Source organism: Hyperoodon ampullatus (assembly GCF_949752795.1).
Source record: "Hyperoodon ampullatus genome assembly, chromosome: 3".
Lineage (NCBI taxonomy): Eukaryota > Metazoa > Chordata > Mammalia > Artiodactyla > Ziphiidae > Hyperoodon > Hyperoodon ampullatus.
In genome coordinates, this window is record NC_136916.1 from 19,621,270 (window position 1) to 19,640,981 (window position 19,712).

Consider the following 19,712-nt stretch of genomic DNA (forward strand, 5'->3'; position numbering starts at 1 on the left):
AGTAGCAGGATACAAAATTAATGCACATAAATCTCTTGCATTCCTATACACTAATGATGAAAAATCTGAAAGAGAAATGAAGGAAACACTCCCATTTACCAATGCAACAAAAAGAATAAAACACCTAAGAATAAACTTACCTAAGGAGACAAAAGACCTGTATGCAGAAAACTATAAGACACTGATGAAAGAAATTAAAGATGATACAAACAGATGGAGTGATATACCATGCTCTTGGATTGGAAGAATCAACATTGTGAAGATGACTGTACTACCCAAAGCAATCTACAGATCCAATGCAAACCCTATCAAACTACCAATGGCATTTTTCACAGAATTAGAACAAAAAATTTCACAATTTGTATGGAAACACAAAAGACCCCGAATAGCCAAAGCAATCTTGAGAAAGAAAAATGGAGGGGCTTCCCTGGTGGCGCAGTGGTTGGGGGTCAGCCTGCCGATGCAGGGGATGCGGGTTCGTGCCCCAGTTCAGGAGGATACCACGTGCCACAGAGTGGCTGGGCCCATGAGCCGTGGCCGCTGGGCCTTGCGTCCGGAGCCTGTGGTCCGCAGGGGGATAGGTCACGGCAGTGAGAGGTCCGTGTACCGCAAAAAAATAAAAAATAAATAAAAAGTGGAGCTGGAGGAATCAGGCTCCCAGACTACAGATTATACTACAAAGCTACAGTAATCAAGACAGTATGGTATTGGCACAAAAACAGAAATATAGATCAATGGAACAGGATACAAAGCCCAGAGGTAAACCCACACACATATGGTCACCTTATCTTTGATAAAGGAGGCAAGAATATACAATGGAGAAAAGACAGGCTCTTCAATAAGTGGTGCTGGGAAAACTGGACAGCTATATGTAAAAGAATGAAATTAGAATACTCCCTAACACCATACACAAAAATAAACTCTAAATGGATTAAAGACCTAAATGTAAGGCCAGACACTATAAAACTCTTGGAGGAAAACATAGGCAGAACACTCTATGACTTAAATCACAGCAAGATCCTTTTTGTCCCACCTCCTAGAGAAATGGAAATAAAAACAAAAATAAACAAATGGGACCTAATCAAACTTAAAGGCTTTTGCACAGCAAAGGAAACCATAAACAAGACCAAAAGACAACCCTCAGAATGGGAGAAAATATTTGCAAATGAATCAACGGACAAATGATTAATCTCCAAAATATACAAGCAGCTCATGCAGCTCAATATCAAAAAAACAAACAACCTAATCCAAAAATGGGCAGAAGACCTAAATGACATTTCTCCAAAGAAGATATACAGATTGCCAACAAACACATGAAAGGACGCTTAACATCGCTAATCATTCGAGAAATGCAAATCAAAACTATAATGAGGTATCACCTCACACTGGTTAGAATGGCCATCATCAAAAAATCAACAAACAATAAATGCTGGAGAGGGTGTGGAGAAAAGGGAACCCTCTTGCACTGTTGGTGGGAGTGTAAATAGATACAGCCACTATGGAGAACAGTATGGAGGTTCCTTAAGAAACTAAAAATAGAAATACCATATGAGCCAGCAATCCCACTACTGGGTATAAACCTCAAAAAACCATAATTCGAAAAGAGTCATGTACCACAATGTTCATTGCAGCTCTATTTACAATAGCCAGGACATGGAAGCAACCTAAGTGTCCATCGACAGATGAATGGATACAGAAGATGTGGCACATATATACAATGGAATATTACTCAGACATATAAAGAAACGAAACTGAGGTATTTGTAGTGAGGTGGATGGACCTAGGGCCTGTCATACAAAGTAAGTCAGAAAGGGAAAAACAGATACCGTATGCTAACTATGGAATCTAAAAAAAAAAAAAAGGTTCTCATGAACCTAGGGGCAGCACAGGAATAAAGACGTAGAGAATGGACTTGAGCACATGGGGAGGGGAAGGGTAAGCTGGGACGAAGTGAGAGAGTGGCATGGACGTATATACACTACCAAATGTAAAACAGATAGATAGTGGGAAGCAGCCGCATAGCAGAGGGAGATCAGCTCCGTGCTTTGTGACCACCTAGAGGGTTGGGATAGGGAGGGTGGGAAGGAGACGCAAGAGGGAGGGGACATGGGGGTATATGTATACGTTTAGCTGATTCACTTTGTTATACAGCAGAAACTAACAAAACATTGCAAAGCAATTATACTCCAATAAAGATGTTAAAAAAAAAGTCAAAACTGTTGTAAGAAACAAAGGAGGACATTATACATTGATAAAAGGATCCATTCACCTTTGGATCCATTCACCTTTGTGAATGGATGTGTGATCCATTCACACATCAAACATGTATTACACATCAGAGCTCCAAGATATATGAAGCAAACATTGAAAGGATTGAAGGAAGAAACAGCTCTGTAAAAATAGGAGACTTCAGTATGCTACTCTCCATAATAGACGGAACAGCCAAACAGAACATCAATAAGGAAATAGAGGCCTTGAACTACAAGCCCATCGGATCAATAGACATACACAGAACAGAGCATCCAACAACAGCAGAATGCACATTTTTGTCAAGTTCATATGGAACATTCTCCAGGATATGTTAGGTCGCAAAACACAAAAAAATTCAATAAATTTTAAAAGACTGAAATCATACAAAGTATCTTTTCCTAACACAATGGAAGGAAAGTAGAAATCAACAGTGGAAGAAAAACTGGAAAATTCACAAATATGTAGAAATTAAACAACACACTCCAACAGCCAATGGGTCAAAGAAGAAATCACAAGGGAAAGGAGAAAATGTCTTGTGACAAATGAAAATAAAAACACAGCATACTAAAACTTATGGGATTCAGGAAAAGCAGTGCTAAGAGGAAAATTTACAGTTTTAAGTGCTTACATTAAAAAAGGAAGATCTGGGCCTCCCTGGTGGCGCAGTGGTTGAGAGTCCGCCTGCCGATGCAGGGGATACGGGTTCGTGCCCCGGTCTGGGAGGATCCCATATGCCGTGGAGCGGCTGGGCCCGTGAGCCATGGCTGCTGAGCCTGCGCATCCGGAGCCTGTGCTCCGCAACGGGAGAGGCCACAACAGTGAGAGGCCCGCGTAGCACAAAAAAAAAAAAAAAAAAAAAAAAAAAGGAAGATCTAAAAAATGTGATTGTATGTTGGCAATTTCAAACAGTTGAACCTGGTAAAATTGGTTCATGATTATCTTGGACCTTGGCTTTTCTCTTTTCTTTTCCTCCTTAACTCTCTAAACTCTAACTCTCAGTAGGTTTTCCAGTGGCAGGAAAAACAATAAAAGCATATTAAGTAATTAGCCTGGAGGATGACAAAGAAGCAGCAGCTGCAATATTGGGTTTGCCTCTGCTCAGGTCTCCAGCCATACCTCCCACCAAGATGTCACACAGTCCCCCATCCTAGCCAGACTGAAACCCCACAGGACAAAACCGCATACAGGCTGAACCCCCAAAGACAGATCCCAACAGACTGAGCACCTTACAATGGCACCCCTCAAAGACTGAACACTCCACAGACTGGACCTTCCACGGGTTAAACTCCTCCCAGACTGGACCGCTCACAACAGACTGGATCCCCCATAAACTGAAACCTGCAAAGAACAGATCCCCATAGACTGGACCCCCTACATTCTAAACCCCTCACAGATTGGACCCCTCGTAGACTGAACCCCTCACAGACTAAACCTCTCACAAACTGAAGTCCCCACAGACTGAGCCCCACACATCCCACCCAGGATCCTTAAAGCCTCTCTGTGTGACAGCCCTTCAGCCTGGAGCATGGATTCCCCCCACCTACACCATGCCCAGCACATCCATCTGGCTAAGTCCTAATCACCCTCCACCTAAGGCCGTTTCCTCCACTGAGGACTTCCTGGTGATCCAGAGCTCCCTGCGCAAACCTTGAGGGGTGCAGTGCTGGTGGGTTATGATTGCTCTTCCATAAAGAAAGTCATGGAATCCCCCGACTGCACCTCATGTGTGTCCCCCAAGCCCCTGCCCACCCACCCAATACTGAACAGAAGCCACGGGCCCTCTGGGCTCTCAGTTAGTGCCTGTTGTGAACAGAGAGAAGATTTTGGTAAATTATATGTAAATATATGAAGGTGTCATAGTCAGAAACACTTTTGTCTTCATTATTATGCTTGGCTACTTACAAAAGACTTTCTGTTGGGAGTCATAATTTGTGTTCTAATTAAAACTGTTTCTGGGAACACACAGTATGAATTATGAATACAATATCCACATGAAATAACACTGGCAGCCCACAAATAGGGAACTGTTCAAACAGATTCATGCACCAGCTAGTGGAGTAGATAAATCATATTTTCTCTTGGAAGCTGCATATATTTTTGTGTCTTGGACTGCTCAGGAATCAAATTAACATTCTTTAAAGAACGTGTGTTTAATCATTAGTTTTCAGGCTCAGCGGGCAACTAGTTGCACACATCTTAATGCTGTTCTGGAATAAAAGGAATATCAGAAATATTAGAAATATCTCTATCTCGCATGGAATACGCACAATGCAGCAAATCACAATACTGGTAAAAAACGTTCAGCCATTCCTTCATTAGTTGAAAAAATTAAGAAAGAAACACAATCACTGCTGTGAATGAACTGAGATTGGTTTAGTGACTTTCTGTGATATTATGTAGTAAATTTTATTCCCCTAACAAACCACTACAATATACAGGGCATTTTATAGTTAGCTAAGCATTTATGTAATCATAAGTAATACATTTTTCAAGGTAAACTGAACTATTCACATTAATATTACCTACAAGATTTTTTCCTAGAAAATGTCATCAGTGTATTGTATTACGTTCATTAAGTGTATTCACTGGGTCACTCGCTGGCTTGGATAAATGATCCAAGTTTTCTGCTCAGGTTCTTCATGTAAAATTGGGATAAGAGTTGCTCCTGAGGACTTCCCTGGCGGTCCAGTGGTTAAGACTCTGCACTTCCAGTGCAGGGGGCATGGGTTTGATCCCTGGTCGGGGAACTAAGATCCCATATGCCACATGGCACAGCCAAAAATTTTTTTAAAATTAAAAAAAAATATGCTGTATGCAGTTTAAGTTAAAAAAAAAAGAGAGAGAGTTGCTCCTGAGTTTGTGATAGGATTAAATGAGTGAATAAGTAAGTGTTAACCACTATTCCTATTATATGTAATCATTAATGGAACAAATATTTATTAAGTGCCTACCGTAATGTGCAAGCATGGTTCTAGCAGAGAACAAAGCAGAGATACATCTTCTGACTGTGACAAGTGCTACAGAGAAAAATCAAGCTGGGCAGGGGGCCAGGAATCAATGTGTGTGTGGCGAGAGATGGTAGGGAGAGCTGCTATTTCACAGGGGCGCTGGGGAATTATCTCATTGAAACGGTGACATTTGGTAGAAATTCTAATATTTCTAATATTTCCATGATAGTGTGAAGATATCAAAGAGACAGTGTTCCAAGCAGAACAAAGGTCCGTGGTGGCACAGGCATGGTGTGTCTGAGGAACAGCAAGGTGAATGAAATAATGAGAGAGGAGTGGGAGGCGAGGTCAGAGAGGTGACCAGGGGGTCTGGACATGGAAGACCCTTGAGACTGCTACAAGGACTTGGTCTTTGCACTTCCCTGGTGGTCCAGTGGTTAAGACTCCCCGCTTCCACTGCTTGCCGCTTGGGTTCAATCCCTGGTTGGGGAACTAAGATCCTGCATGCTACATGGTCCGGCCAAAAAAAAAAAAAAAAGGACTTGGTCTTGTACTCTGAGATGGGAAGCCAGTAGGAGTTTTCAAGAGACATGACAGGGCTTCCCTGGTGGTGCAGTGGTTGAGAGTCCGCCTGCCGATGCAGGGGACATGGGTTCATGCCCCGGTCCGGGAAGATCCCATGGAGTGGCTGGGCCCATGAGCCATGGCCGCTGAGCTTGCACGTCCGGAGCCTGTGCTCCGCAACGGGAGAGGCCACAGCGGTGAGAGGCCCGTGTACCGCAAAAAAAAAAAAAAAAAAAAAAAACCTTCCTCAAGAGACATGACAAGGTCTGGCTAACATGCTGAGAAAGAACAGTGCAGTAGGGAAAGGATGGGGGAAGAAAGATAAGTTTTATCCATGATGGTGGAGATGATGAGAAAGTGGCTGGATTCTCGAGATAGTCTCGAGTTAGTGACCACAGGGTTTGCCAATGGATGGGACTGTAGGGCCTAAGAGAAAAAAGGTGAGTCAAGGAAGACTTTGGATTTTGGCCTGAGCGACTGGAAGAAAGAAGTTTACCATTTGCTGGGATGAGACAGACAGCAGGAGAAAGCAGATTTTGTGAAACGTTCAGGAGTTTACTTCGGACCTGGTGAATATGATACAATTCAATAAGAAATATAATCTCATTCTTGAAAAAGTAATTCTGATGTGCCCTTTGAAATGTATCAGCCTGAAGTGTTTTTTACTTCCTAAGCTGTTATAGATGTGGAAGGGGAGGAGGTGAGGGGCTGTCCTTTATCATCTCCAGATATGTGGGCTAACACCCCACAAGCAAAGTCAGACCAGAAATAAACTTTAAACAAACTGACTTTTCTTCTGCAATTTACTTCAATGTCATTTTGATCTCACACTATCTAAAGAAGAATGTTCCAAAAAGAACTATTCATTATGTTGTACATCTAAAATGAATATAATGTTATAAGTCAATTATCTCTCAATAATAAAATTTTAAAAAGAACTAAAAAAAGAGAAGAATGTTCCAAAAAATAGCACTCGGGGAAAAAAGGTATTTGTCCCAACCCCCAAAAAAAATTTAAATATAGACCTCTATAAACAATCAAGTCTCCTTTGCTGCAGTAGCAAAGGAACAAACAGTACTCAGAGTCGAAATAGCAATTAGCTAAGTAATAAAATTACTACTGAGCATCCCCTATTATATCTGAGTGTCAGTGCCTAAGATGATGTTTCCTAGGAAACCAGAAACCTCCCAGGCACAAATACTGTGAACTACAGTCCTTCTCAAATGATGTGTTCTAGATCATCCCCAAGTATTTCGAAATCAAGGACTTTCTAAACTCTTAAAAAAAACAAACAAGCCCATGTTCCACTGACCCAGGCAGAAAAAATACAGGGGTCTCAGGAACAAAAACTATTGAGTCTTACTGACAAAAACTAAAACACAACAACAAAAATAACAATAAAGCCCACAAAATCCTCAAACCAGACCAAAGATTTTCCCAGGATTATATTCTGATCCATTAAGGGTTTCCTTCCTCCCTTCCTTCCTTCCTCCCTCCCTCTCTTTCTTTTTTGCCATTGCTTTTTTAAAAAATCTCACTGATTAAGATAACGAATGGAGGAGAGGAAGGAATAAGAGGGAGGTCAATTTGAATTTTCAAAACATCTGACATAAAACATTTTAAAGGAATATAATTATGACATTCAAATACACTTAATATTTAGGACTAAACTATCAGTGTTTTACCAAATAGAATTCCTTTGGGGACCAACCAGAATCAACATAAATTGCAGATGACATGATTGTTTAGATAGGAAATGCTAAGAAATCCACAAAACAACTACTACAAACAATAAGTGAATTTAGCAAGATTGTAAGTTAATGTACAAAAATTAACTGTATTTTTATAGCAGAAGCAAGTCACTGGAAAAATGAAGTAAAAACCCATTTACAACAAGATCAAAAAAAAATATTTCAGAATAAATTCAACAGATATGGAAGACTTACACACTGAAAACAATAAAATAGTAAGAGAAATGTTCTAAAGTTCATCCCATTCTGGACACTTTCATGCTCTCCTGCCAACCTATCTTTATATACACTACTGCTCATAAGTATACAGTCAAGTTGCTTAGAAAGGTAGAATTCAAATGTACTTGAACTTTATCTCATAAAATTAAAGACCATCTGCAGAGACAAACTGATAAAATAATTCCATAGAGAAAGTAGTCTGCATTGAGGACCTATTATTTATGACAGACTATCTCCCACACATTTTTTTCATTCAGTACTCACTACAGCCCTCTATGTAAATATTATTATTATTATGTAAAATTTTTTTCAGTGAGGAAACCGATAAGAAAGGCCCAGCTTCCAGTAAGAAAGGCCCAGTTATTTGCTAAAGTTCACCCAGCCAGTAAGAGGCAAAGCTGAGACGTACATATATGGAGTGCTTTCCTCTTATTTAGTGACGGTTTCATAAACAGAGAACTTAAAGCAAGTGAATGCATATAGCTTTGGATTCAAGTATTAATATTTTGTTTTTTGCATCGCCAATAAAAAAAGCACACATTTAAATGTACTACGGACATTTTGTGGGGCTTTTCCTTGTCCCCCAAATGTTCTGTTTTTCCTATTGGGCAGTCAATATTTGGTGGGAAAGTGATTCACCTGCTTCTTTAAGAGCTGATTCTGTATAAAAGAAAAGTCACATGAGTTTCTAGGAAGGATATCAGATCTGGGGGGAACTAGAAATGTGAATCATAAAACAAACAGAATAGCAAGGAACTAGGAAAGATCGCACTTAGGATACTGAAAATTAACATGGAGTCAGCAGTCACTGCCTGTCTAACGGCAGACAACAACACACAAACCTGTAAAACTGCTGGTCATCACCTAGGACTGTCACTTGTCAGAGAAAAATTGCCCACATGCTTCCAACTTGGACACTTTTATAAGTGTTTATAAAAAAGTGTCATAATCTACTAAAAATACTTTAAAAATAATGAAAGATTAAATAAATGCATTGATGAAAACTTATTTGCATCCTAACATGATTCCAAGTTAATGTGTTGTTTAAACATTCATAAGAAAAAGGAAAATCGATGAAAAAGAAATTGTTAGCCTGACCCTCAAATCTTCTAAATCCCTTTGGAAATTCAACGTCTGAAAATCATTAATAAATAATGAAATTTAAGTATATATTCTGACCTTCAGCAAAAATCCTCTTTGGTCATTAAGCTCACTAACACAGTGTTCCAGAATTTACTCAAGTCGTGGTGAAAATGCAGCACTCTGATACAGTTTCCGTCACTTAATTATAACAAGTTTAGTCCTGGAATACTCCTACGAATTACATCACTTAGAATAAAGCATTTGTGTATGTGCGCAGGCTAATTTCACCTCACATTAAAAAAGAAAAAAAACAATAAAACACCTGTTCAAGTATAGCCTCTACCTAGATATTCAGCTTTCTTATTTCTTCCACCTTCTGGTAAGCTCCAGAGTTACTGGAATGCAGAAATATTCTAAAGGGGGACTATGATAATGGCATAGTCCAACTCCAATTATACGTCTCGTATGTTTGGCATGAATCACATGTGCATTTATCTGCCAGCAGAAGAGGAGAAGGGAAGGGACAAAACACACAGCTACCATCTGCTGCCATCCCCCAGCCTCCCTAGAAATGAAGACAAGGGTGGGAGTTTCTCCTGGAGACAGGAGCAGAGTGTACTTCACAGTGGGCCCACTGAAGTGCTTTCAGGAAGCAATATTTGGACCTTGCACATTAAAAAAGCAAAAGAGACATCCTAAATAGAGCGACCCTGCAATAGTAGCATTGGATTCCATTGTGAGGACTCCAGGTTTTCGGTCGGATCCAGCAGCTGCAGATGAGACCAAGTGAGGTCTAAAGACCACTGGTCTTAGACGGACACATTCTTGCCCACTGCCCTGCAGTTCTCACCACTCCCTGCTGTCTTGCCCGGCCCACTCTATTAATTTATTTTACCACCTGGCCCTTTAGGCATTTGGTCTGCACTCATCAATTAAACCAGGTACTTACAGCTGCATGACCAAGTACAAGTGATTTGGGCTTTCATAGATGTCTTCCAGGGCCACAATGTTTTCATGCTTAATCCTGAAAGAAAAAAAAAAGCACACACACAGAATAGTAAGTACGAGACATGCAAACTTTTTTTTTTTTTTTTTAAAACAGATGTCATTATAGCAAAAAGTTCTAGGACAGAATCGAAACTCCTTAAGGTGACATTTTTAAGACACCTCTCCATCTTGTCCCCAAACTTTTTCCCAGACCCATCTCCCATGCTCTCTGCTCTTCTTCTTTCTGGAGGCTCTATATCTTACAATGTAGCAATACTGGATTAACTATCACTGCTTCATGTATATCCCACTCTCCTGGCATTTATTCATATGAATCCCAGGAATGGGCCAAAATCCTATTATCTTGCAGGGCCCAACTCAAATGGCTGAGCCCCCAAGGAGAATGTAATTGCTCCCTCTTCTGTAGTCTCACAACGGCCAGAACAGACTGGCCTGAATAGTCCACTGTATGCAAATCCATCCCCACAACAGGCTAGATGTTCCAGGGAGCAGTTTCGTCCTCATGTTCCTGACTCCATTGTAAGCAATGGAAAACCAGACTGAGTTTCTCATTGGGGTTCTAGTCGCCATCGCCAACAAAGGTCAGTTCAATACCCCAAGCGAGCTAGACTGGTGCTACCCCAAGAGTGGTTCCCAAACAGGCAACACCAGCATCTCCTGGGAGACTGTGAGAAATGCAAATTCTCAGGCTGGGCCCCATCATACAGAATCAGAATCCCTGAGGCTGGGGCCCAGGAATCTGCCTTAACAAGATCCTCAGATGATCATCCCACACAAAGTGGAGCTGGAGAAATTCTGTATCAAACCAGGGCTTCTCAAACCTCAGGGCGCATATGAATCACCTGGGGTCCTGGTTCCACTGCGCACTCTGATTCAGTGGGTCCAGGACAGGGCCCGAGGGTCTGCATTGCTAACAAGCTCCCAGGGGATGCTGATGCCGCTGGTCTGCGGACCACACTGGAAGCGGCAAAGTCCTAATGACTGAACAAAGGGAGAAGGAAACAGTCCAATTCTAGCCCCTCGAAATACCGATTAGGAAAAGCCTCTGCTCAGAATGTAAGGTTTGGTGTTTGTTTAAAGCATTTGCGAGAAGAATCATTTCATTATGAGCTAATTAGCTCTTACTACACACTTTTTCTCTGAAATGACTGCTGAGCCATTTAGAAGCAAGCACTGAACGGGCAGATTCCTGTGAACCCTTGAAAGAAGGGACTACATCTTACTCATTCTGTTTCCCCTTAGTACCTAGCATAGAGCTGCTTGATAAATGTTTGCTGAATGAATAAATGATATTTAAGGCTTTTGCTCCTAAACGGCAAGTCATTACTTAGTTAGGGAAAATGGATGCAATTTTCCTAAGTGTGAGCTGTCTTCCCCTCAAAAGAAGTTTATAAGGAATATTATCTTCCCTTTGAGCAGATGAAAGAAGAGAACAAAAGAATTAACTAAGAGAGGTAATGTTTTGCTTTGATTGCTGCGGCTCTTATTAGCCAATGCAGTTGATGTGTAGGAAGTGAGAAGACAGAGTATCCCAAATTCACATTTCACCCGCTTCTAACGTGGAGAACCTAATTATTTGTTAGCAATGGTTTCTGTGGTGTCTGAGCAAAATAACATCAGCAACATATCATGTGAGCCAACTAAACTATGCCACCAAGGAAACCATGAGAGATTAATTTGGAACTGCTGAGACCCTAGGTGTCTGTGGAAGTATCATTATTGGACACACCTGAAAGAATGTGACAAAAACAGTATATAGCACATGGATTTTCCCTCTTTTCAATTAAAAAAAGTTGCCATTAGAATCAATCACATGGGCACAAATATTTTCTTTCAGTGAAGTTAATTTAGGGGTTAATTAACAGCTTAGATTCATGGCAACACAAAAAGAATGGGGTTTATATGGAGAGTTGCCAGATAAAATACAGGGCACCCAGTTAACGTTTGATTCTACATAAACAATGAACACTTTTAAAATATAAGTGTGTTCCAAACATTGCATTGTTGTTTATCTGAAATTCAAATGTAACTGCGTGCTAGATCCAGCCACCTAAGTACATGAATCACAGTCAATGAGCCTCCAAACTGGGCTTAGGGGTTTGTACCTGGAGACCCAGCTCCCCTCAGAGGTTCAGCCAAGAAGACAATTTGAGCCCTGGACTACAGCCATTAATATTCAACTATATACAAAGAATCAGCTACGTACAAAGCACTTGCCCGGCCAACGTAGGAGACTCTAATAAATTAAGAACATAAATCCCTTCTTTGTATGCAGGGGCTAGAGAAATTAAAGTCTATTTAACCGTTATGTCTTACATGAGTTCTTACAGTGGCTGAAATGATATTGCTACTGACTCTCCTTCTTAGTGGATGAATCAATCAAGCAAGCAAGCATCATTTCCTGACTTTCTGCTCTGTGTCTGATACAAGAAAAATATAAAATAAGGTTCTTCCCTCCAAAATCTTACCACCTTGATGGGGAGACCCATGAAGCAATTAGGGAAGAATTAAATGTTATGCTCTGCAGAATTGTTAAATTCAGAGAAAGCAAGGCCCTGGGTCAGAATTATGGTGAAGCCCTCAAAAAATGATGGAGGTTGAGCTGGGTTGGGTAATGTGTGAATAAGCATATTAGAAATTTCAAAGAAATCTTAAAATGGCCTCTTAAATGTCTGTTAAGAAAAGTGGTTTAATTCACTTGTAAATGTTAGAACGTGATCGAAGAAAACATCCTGATCCCCCAGAGCTGTTCTCAGGTACTTTATTCCACCCTCTGATTCCTTAAGATATACAAAAACTGAACTTAAATTTTTTACATTATTTCAGTACCTAGGTTATCTTCACAAAATGCCATGTGAATATCTATCCACACATCTCTGGGCGCCCACCATGTACCAGGCACATGACTAGGAATCACAGCAGCGACATCTCAGCCCTCACGGAGCTCAATCTTTCTTCTGTTTACCAGAAATCATCCTCGTTATAATTAGTATTGACTCCTGGGAACCACACAGAACAAGCTTACATATCTTATAAGCTCGTCTCATGTATCTTGCAAATATTTGAGGGATATAATTTCCCTACTTAGTTTACTCTTCCTGTCATCGACCAATTCCCCTTCAACATGGTTTATATTCCTACCATCACATTACTGTCACTCTTGTTTGTCCAGACTAGAGCATTCAGAACTGAAAGTAAGGATCCCAGTGTAAGACAAAGCACCAAGAACAACATATTAAATAACAGAGTAGAACTATTAACCATCATGAGCTGGATATTCTACTTTTTGTAAATAAAGTCTAACATTAGGTTCACTTTTTTAGGCAGCTACACAACTGTTGGCATATAAAGAAGATAAGTTCCATGGGGGTAGGGATTTTTGACTATTTTGTTCACTACTGTCTCCCCAATGCTAAGAAAAGGGCATGGCAGGTAGTACTTTCAATACATGTTAGAGTGAATGAATGAATGACTGGATGGATGAATGGAAGAATATAAAGTTTAGGGTCAATTAAATGACCAGATCATTTTTACCTGAACTTCTGCCAAACAAGATCTCCTTTCTTACTCAGGCTTGACCTTTTGAGCGTAACGTCTTCGCTTTAGCTTCATTCAACTCAATCTTTTGGGTTCCATGCAATGCTTCAAATGATCAGAAATATTCTGAATTTTGATTCTCTCTTCTATTATAGTTACTATCCCTCTCCACTTTGGGCCATCTGCATATTTTGTTGGTACACATTCATACTGTATGTCTTCATCCAAATTCCTAGTTAAAGTCTTAAGTGAGAGAGCTACACACCAGAACTCCATGGTATTCCACCAGAGACCCCATCAAGAAAACCAAGACATTAATCAGGTGGCTTCAATGGCTGCTGAGTTACAAACCCAGCAGTTTTAGCCCATAGTTTATTGTACTAACCATAAGTAGACAATTAGATTCTTGGCTGAAATGGCATTCCTTACTTTTACACAGCACATAATACTATTTGAAAGGGAAATGGAATGTTTGGGAAGTTTTGTTCTTAGTAAACCCATGGTGACTTCTAGCAACCACTACAGTCTTTACTAAATGATTATAAACCATATGCTTAATTTACTGTTCCAGAACTTTGCTGTGCATTGGAGTCAAACTTCCCTGTCTATACATCTCATAGTCTTTTTCATATTTGGAAAATTTGCCAACATCTCTTATATTGTTTTCTCAAATATTTCAACTGTGACTTTTTTGCGATAAGTGCAATTTCCTTAGTCCCCTGGGATGTAACACATCTAAACCTATTGAACTAATTTTATAACTTTCTTTAGGCCCCACTTACATAGCTGTTTTATACATACCATTTACTGAGTGTTAAGGCTGTGTCAAAACTATACTAAGTATTTTTAAGGATTTCATTTAATACAGCAATCCTACAAAGTAGCTATCATTCTCCCTATTTTTTTTTTTTTTTTTTTTTGCGGTATGCGGGCCTCTCACTGCTGTGGCCTCTCCCGTTGCGGAGCACAGGCTCCAGACGCGCAGGCCCAGCGACCATGGCTTACGGGCCCAGCCGCTCTGCGGCATGCGGGATCTTCCCGGACCGGGGCACGAACCCGTGTCCCCTGCATCGGCAGGCGGACTCTCAACCACTGCGCCACCAGGGAAGCCCTCTCCCTATTTTTAAAAGAGGAAAACTAAGACCCCCAAGAGGCTAAGAAAGTATTCCAAGGTCATACAACTAGTAACTGGAATTGCCAAGATTCTAACTCCCAAGACCCTGTTCAAGCACTTACAAGTTCATATTAACTATTAACTATGAGAATATCAAACAGTCCACATAAATTCAGTTATTTGCATAGAATTAACACACCTAAAGCATTAAATTTCATAACTAACAATATGATATCCACTTCTGAGGGGAGTGGGGCAGAGATTTGTTCTACTATCCTGAAATCTACTGGAAGCTTTCAAGATACTTGGTTATACACATCCTGACAGATAAAATCCCAGCGGGTCAAAGGGAACCAGAGGAAGAGATATTCAGAAGCAAAAGGAACAGTTAGGCGTCCAGAAATCACAATTAGGAAGAGCCTTGCATCAGCCTACATCTGCTGGCATCATCAGAAGGGGGAAGAAAGTGGACAGAGAAAAGAGGTGGGGCATCTCAGCTACAAGCAAATGAAAACCAAGGTTCTGTTAACCTTGCATAGCTAAATACCTGTAGGTCAGCACTCGGTCTCTCCAAAACACGGCCAAGAGGACCTTCAAACATGATAAATGTCCACCCCCAAACAGCAATCCTTTCTAAAATATGCATCATTCAAAAGAATAATGTCACTGAAAGCAACTCTGTGATGAAAAGAACCTCTCTTAATTTTTTTTTTTCTTTGCGGTACGTGGGCCTCTCACTGCTATGGCCTCTCCCGTTGCGGAGCACAGGCTCTGGACACACAGGCTCAGTGGCCATGGCTCACGGGCCCAGCCACCCCGCAGCACGTGGGATCCTCCCGGACCGGGACACAAACCCACACCCCCTGCACCGGCAGGCGGGCTCCCAATCACTGCGCCACCAGGGAAGCCCCTCTCTTAATTTTAATCACTTATCTACCAGGCCCAAAGTAAGCACTGTCTGGTATATCTATGTACAGAGGGTAAATGGTTTAGGTGGTAATCTTCTCTAACGTCTCCATAATCTACAATAATGGACAGAAGAGGTGGATAGAGGGAAGTGGGCCCAGGCAGAGAGAGGGAGAGAAAAATTGAATGGGAAAACAGCATATGGGCACTGAGGCAGACTTCTGCCTGCATGGTAACTGACAGCTAAGCAAGAAAACCCCAGAAAGAGCCAGGAAAAATTTTAAAGTTAATTCATGCAAAAAATCGTGCCAAATGCACAAGTATAGGCCCCATTCCAAACCCCCAGGCTGGAGAGAACATCGGGACCCAAAGGACAGGCATCCTATTGACTGTACATGCTCCTATGAAATGATAGTGACATCATTTTTCCCTCTGGTCTAATTCTCCATGGTCCAAGGAGCCACACATTTTGAACTCCATATGAACTGAGGAAAGTTATAAAAACACAGAAGAGAAGAGAAGAGAAAGGAAAATCCAACATTTTTTGCTTGTTTTCATCCTATCATGGCTCACTGATCTGGAGCGGGGGCGGGGGAGACCATGGCAGTAATTATGAGCACTAAGAGAATTATCAGAAGGAAAGGCAACAAAAGACCTTTCCTTTGGGTGGTCCTTGGAAAAGGTCACTTATCTACTCAACTTAAAGAGGACACAAGAAGGTAAGAGATGGAAGGAAATACAATCAGAAGGGGCAGACAGGAGACACGGTGATTACTAGTGAAAGCAGAACAAAGATGGTGGAGGAACCGATCTCGGTGCAGGTGCACAAGGCGGGAGTTACGTCAATGATCCGCGACCAGCTTCCTGTCCTCCTCCCACAAGCACTTCCGGGTTAACAATCCAGTCCAAGGAAGTGCTCCCTCAGGGGAAAAGCAGGTCCCTCTCAAGCAAAGACCTAAAGGACCAGGTCTTTCACCACCCACCACTCTTATCTTTTTCTAAACAGCCCAGAAAGTTTAAATTTCATTCACAGAAAAGAGGCTATGGTTCTCTGGCATGGCAAATGGCCTCAAAAATATTTGAAGAATATTCTGACGTCTTGGCAAACAGTTTGATTTTTCTAAGTAACTATGATTTCCTTTTTTTTTTTTTAATCAACAAAATCATTTCCTCCTTTCTTGGGTCAGATTTTTCTCTCCCTCTTGTTACAAGCAGTACAGGAAACAATGCTGAGAAAATCAGGATATTGTCAGTCACAAGGGAAAGTGATAAAGTTGAAATATTTGCCAGGTGGTATTAAAAAAACAGTACCTTTCCTTTTTATAACTTAACAGGCGCATCCACAGATGTTATCTCATTTCATTCTCCCAACAACGCTATAAAGCAGGCATTATTATTCCTATTTTATTGATGATCACTCCTAGTTTATAACCACTTAATCATTCTCCTATCTTCCCTCCGGTCTGCCTCTCTTTCTAACCATTCTCCATGCTGTTTCCTGAGCCATCATTCCACAATCAATATAGAATTGATCAAATGTCTTAGAATGAAATTCATCAATGGCTCTCCACAGTCCAGAATAAAGTCCAAACGACTTGACATGACCTACAAGGTCCCATATTGCTTGGTCCTCACCCGTCCATTCCATCTCATCCTCCACCGCTGCCCCATACCAGAAATTTACTGGACCCAGGCAGTTCTCAAACACTAGTGCACACCTTCCTCTCTGGCCACATAGGTGTGCTCATTCCTCTCTTATCTTCTTATTAAACTACTCATCCTCCGAGACCCATCACTTCCACTGCGAACCCCTTGCTATCCCCTACCTCTTGCAGGACTGATTGCCTCTCCTCTGGGCCACCCCAGTTCTTTCATCACCTTGTCTTTGTACGTACTGCATTGTATCCATCTGTTTGTATGCATATGTGTGTACATAGTTAAATGGTTTTATTTGCAGAGAATAAAAGTCTAGAAGGATACATGTTAAACCAGTAAATGAGTACCTCAAAAAGTGTGCTATAGGATGGGAGGAAATTTTCACCTTCCAGTTTTTCTTAACTGAGGTTCTTCATCTGAACAGAACAGAGAAAATGATTTGAGTGACTATTTTCTCAATTCTCCCAAGGATGGCACCATACTAGTTGCATAGGAGAAAAGTGAATTCACTATATAGAATAAATGCTTTAGGGAATTAGGACCTGATTCTCTCTCACTGAACCCAAGTAGAGAAAGGTTGATGGACTGTTGTACTGCCAGACTTTTACAAAGAGGTAATTTTTAGAAGGCTCTTGATCAAAATCATCAACACCTGATTCACCAAAATGTATCCATAATGCTGGACACAAAGAAACACATATTGATTAGTTTAACCGCTCAAGCAATCAAAAGATAGATGTGTCAGAGCTGAGACCCAACCTAAATGCAAGATTTTGGACAAGCCTTTAAATACTTTCTGACTTAATTTCCTCATTTGTTAACTGAACATTAAATTATGTGGTTTCATTATTTATGTATACACACATATATATATATGTATAGAAGAAAAAAATATTATATATATACACATACGTGTATCATGTTACATATATAGAGAGATCTTGTCTATTAAGAATATAGGGGGGCTTCCCTGGTGGCATAGTGGTTAAGAATCTGCCTGCCAGTGTAGGGGACACGGGTTCGAGCCCTGGTCCGGGAAGATACCACATGCCGCGGAGCAAATAAGCCCGTGCACCACAACTACTGAGCCTGCACTCTAGAACCCACGTGCCACAACTATTGAAGCCCAAGCGCCTAGAGCCTGTGCTCCGCAACAAGAGAAGCCACTGCAATGAGAAGCCCGCGCACCACAACGAAGAGTAGCCCCCGCGCACCGCAACTAGAGAAAGCCCGTGCGCAGCAACGAAGACCCTATGCGGCCAAAAATAAATAAATTAAAAAAAAAATAAAAGAATATAGGGGACTTCCCTGGTGGCGCAGTGGTTGGGAGTCCACCTGCCAATGCAGGGGACACGGGTTCGAGCTCTGGTCCGGGAGGATCCCACATGCCGCAGAGCAGCTAGGCCCGTGCGCCACACTGCTGAGCCTGTGCTCTAGAGCCGCAACTCGAGCCGCAACTGCTGGGCCCGCGTGCCGCAACTGCTGGGCCCGCGTGCCGCAACTGCTGGGGCCTGCGCACCTGGAGCCTGTGCTCTGCAATGAGAAAGGCCACCACCATGAAAGGCCCACGCACCACAAGGAGTGGCCCCTGCTTGCCACAACTGGAGAAAGCCCATGTGCAGCAACAAAGACCCAATGCAGCCAATAAATAAATAAATTAATTAATTAATTAATTTTTTAAAAAAAAGAATATAGGCCACTCCAGGAAAGGCGAGGATTCAAAATCCAAAGCTTCGAATCATCTTTTTTTGATGCCAGCAGATGACGCTGTAATCAACAGGACACTAAGAGGCAAAAGACTGGTATCTAAATCAACTACATCTTAAGAATGCAAGCCAATTTGTTTGTTTAAGGATTAAGTACCACATGTGATATTTTCTCATTTTGAAATGAGTTTTGCTTTGAATCCTTCAAAACAAACAAACAACAATTAAAACCTTGTGCACTGCTGACCATATGTTCAAAAAAGCATCTCAGGCATCCTTAGTACAATGCAGGCTACATAGGGTGGAGGCCTGGCCAGCATTTGTACATAAGGAGGCAGGGCTGGAGCCTGTAATGGTACCACGGAAGGGGCGCTAACTTGGCGGGCTCTGTCTCTAAGGGAAAATGATGGACATCCTCTAGGACAGAAAATGGTGTACATCGGTCACGTCATTTTCCAGAGTCTTAGTTTCCTCATCTAGAAATTAACTAGGCAAACAGGATACTCCCTCAGGTCCTTTCCAACTCTAACAATCAATGAACTCAAAATTAAGGAGGCAAAGTATATTGAGGTAGAAAGGACCCCACAATGCTTGATTTTAAGCCAATATTCAGTGTTCTCCAGAATACTGCTTGCTACACAGAAACCTGGATGAGTCATGCTTCAACAGACTCTTTTGCGTGGGTAAGTCTGTCAGTTAGACATGGAATAGAATTTATTGAGGTAAGAATCCATTCACATGGAAAAGACCTTCTTTTCCCTCTTCCAAAGTCAGCTTCTACAAGGCCCTGAACCAACAGAGAAAGGACCAAGTGATTTGTTCATGTCTGGAATAACTCCAGAAGTTCCAACCAAGGCCTGGTTAGCTTTAGTCCAAAGGAGAAATGTTAGGTCCAAATCAGTGCAAAAAACCCAGTGCCTGGCACATACCAACACTCAGCGAGTATTGTAGAAGAATGGATAAATGAATT

The 19,712-nt window shown here is 41.3% G+C and overlaps 1 protein-coding gene across 3 annotated transcripts in view; it reads right to left on the minus strand.

The window, feature by feature from the left end:
- Positions 1 to 19,712, minus strand: part of CAMK1D (calcium/calmodulin dependent protein kinase ID) — a gene marked incomplete at both ends in the record, with an annotated part of 415,512 nt that overhangs the window by 144,479 nt on the left and 251,321 nt on the right. For 2 of the 3 annotated variants that reach the window (XM_079699304.1, XM_079699305.1), the window contains one exon: positions 9,765 to 9,839. The exons of the other annotated variant lie outside the window; for it this stretch is intronic. In XM_079699304.1, the coding sequence (XP_079555430.1) occupies positions 9,765 to 9,839 (75 nt within the window). The remainder of the gene's footprint in view (positions 1 to 9,764; positions 9,840 to 19,712) is intronic. 3 annotated transcript variants of the gene reach the window in all.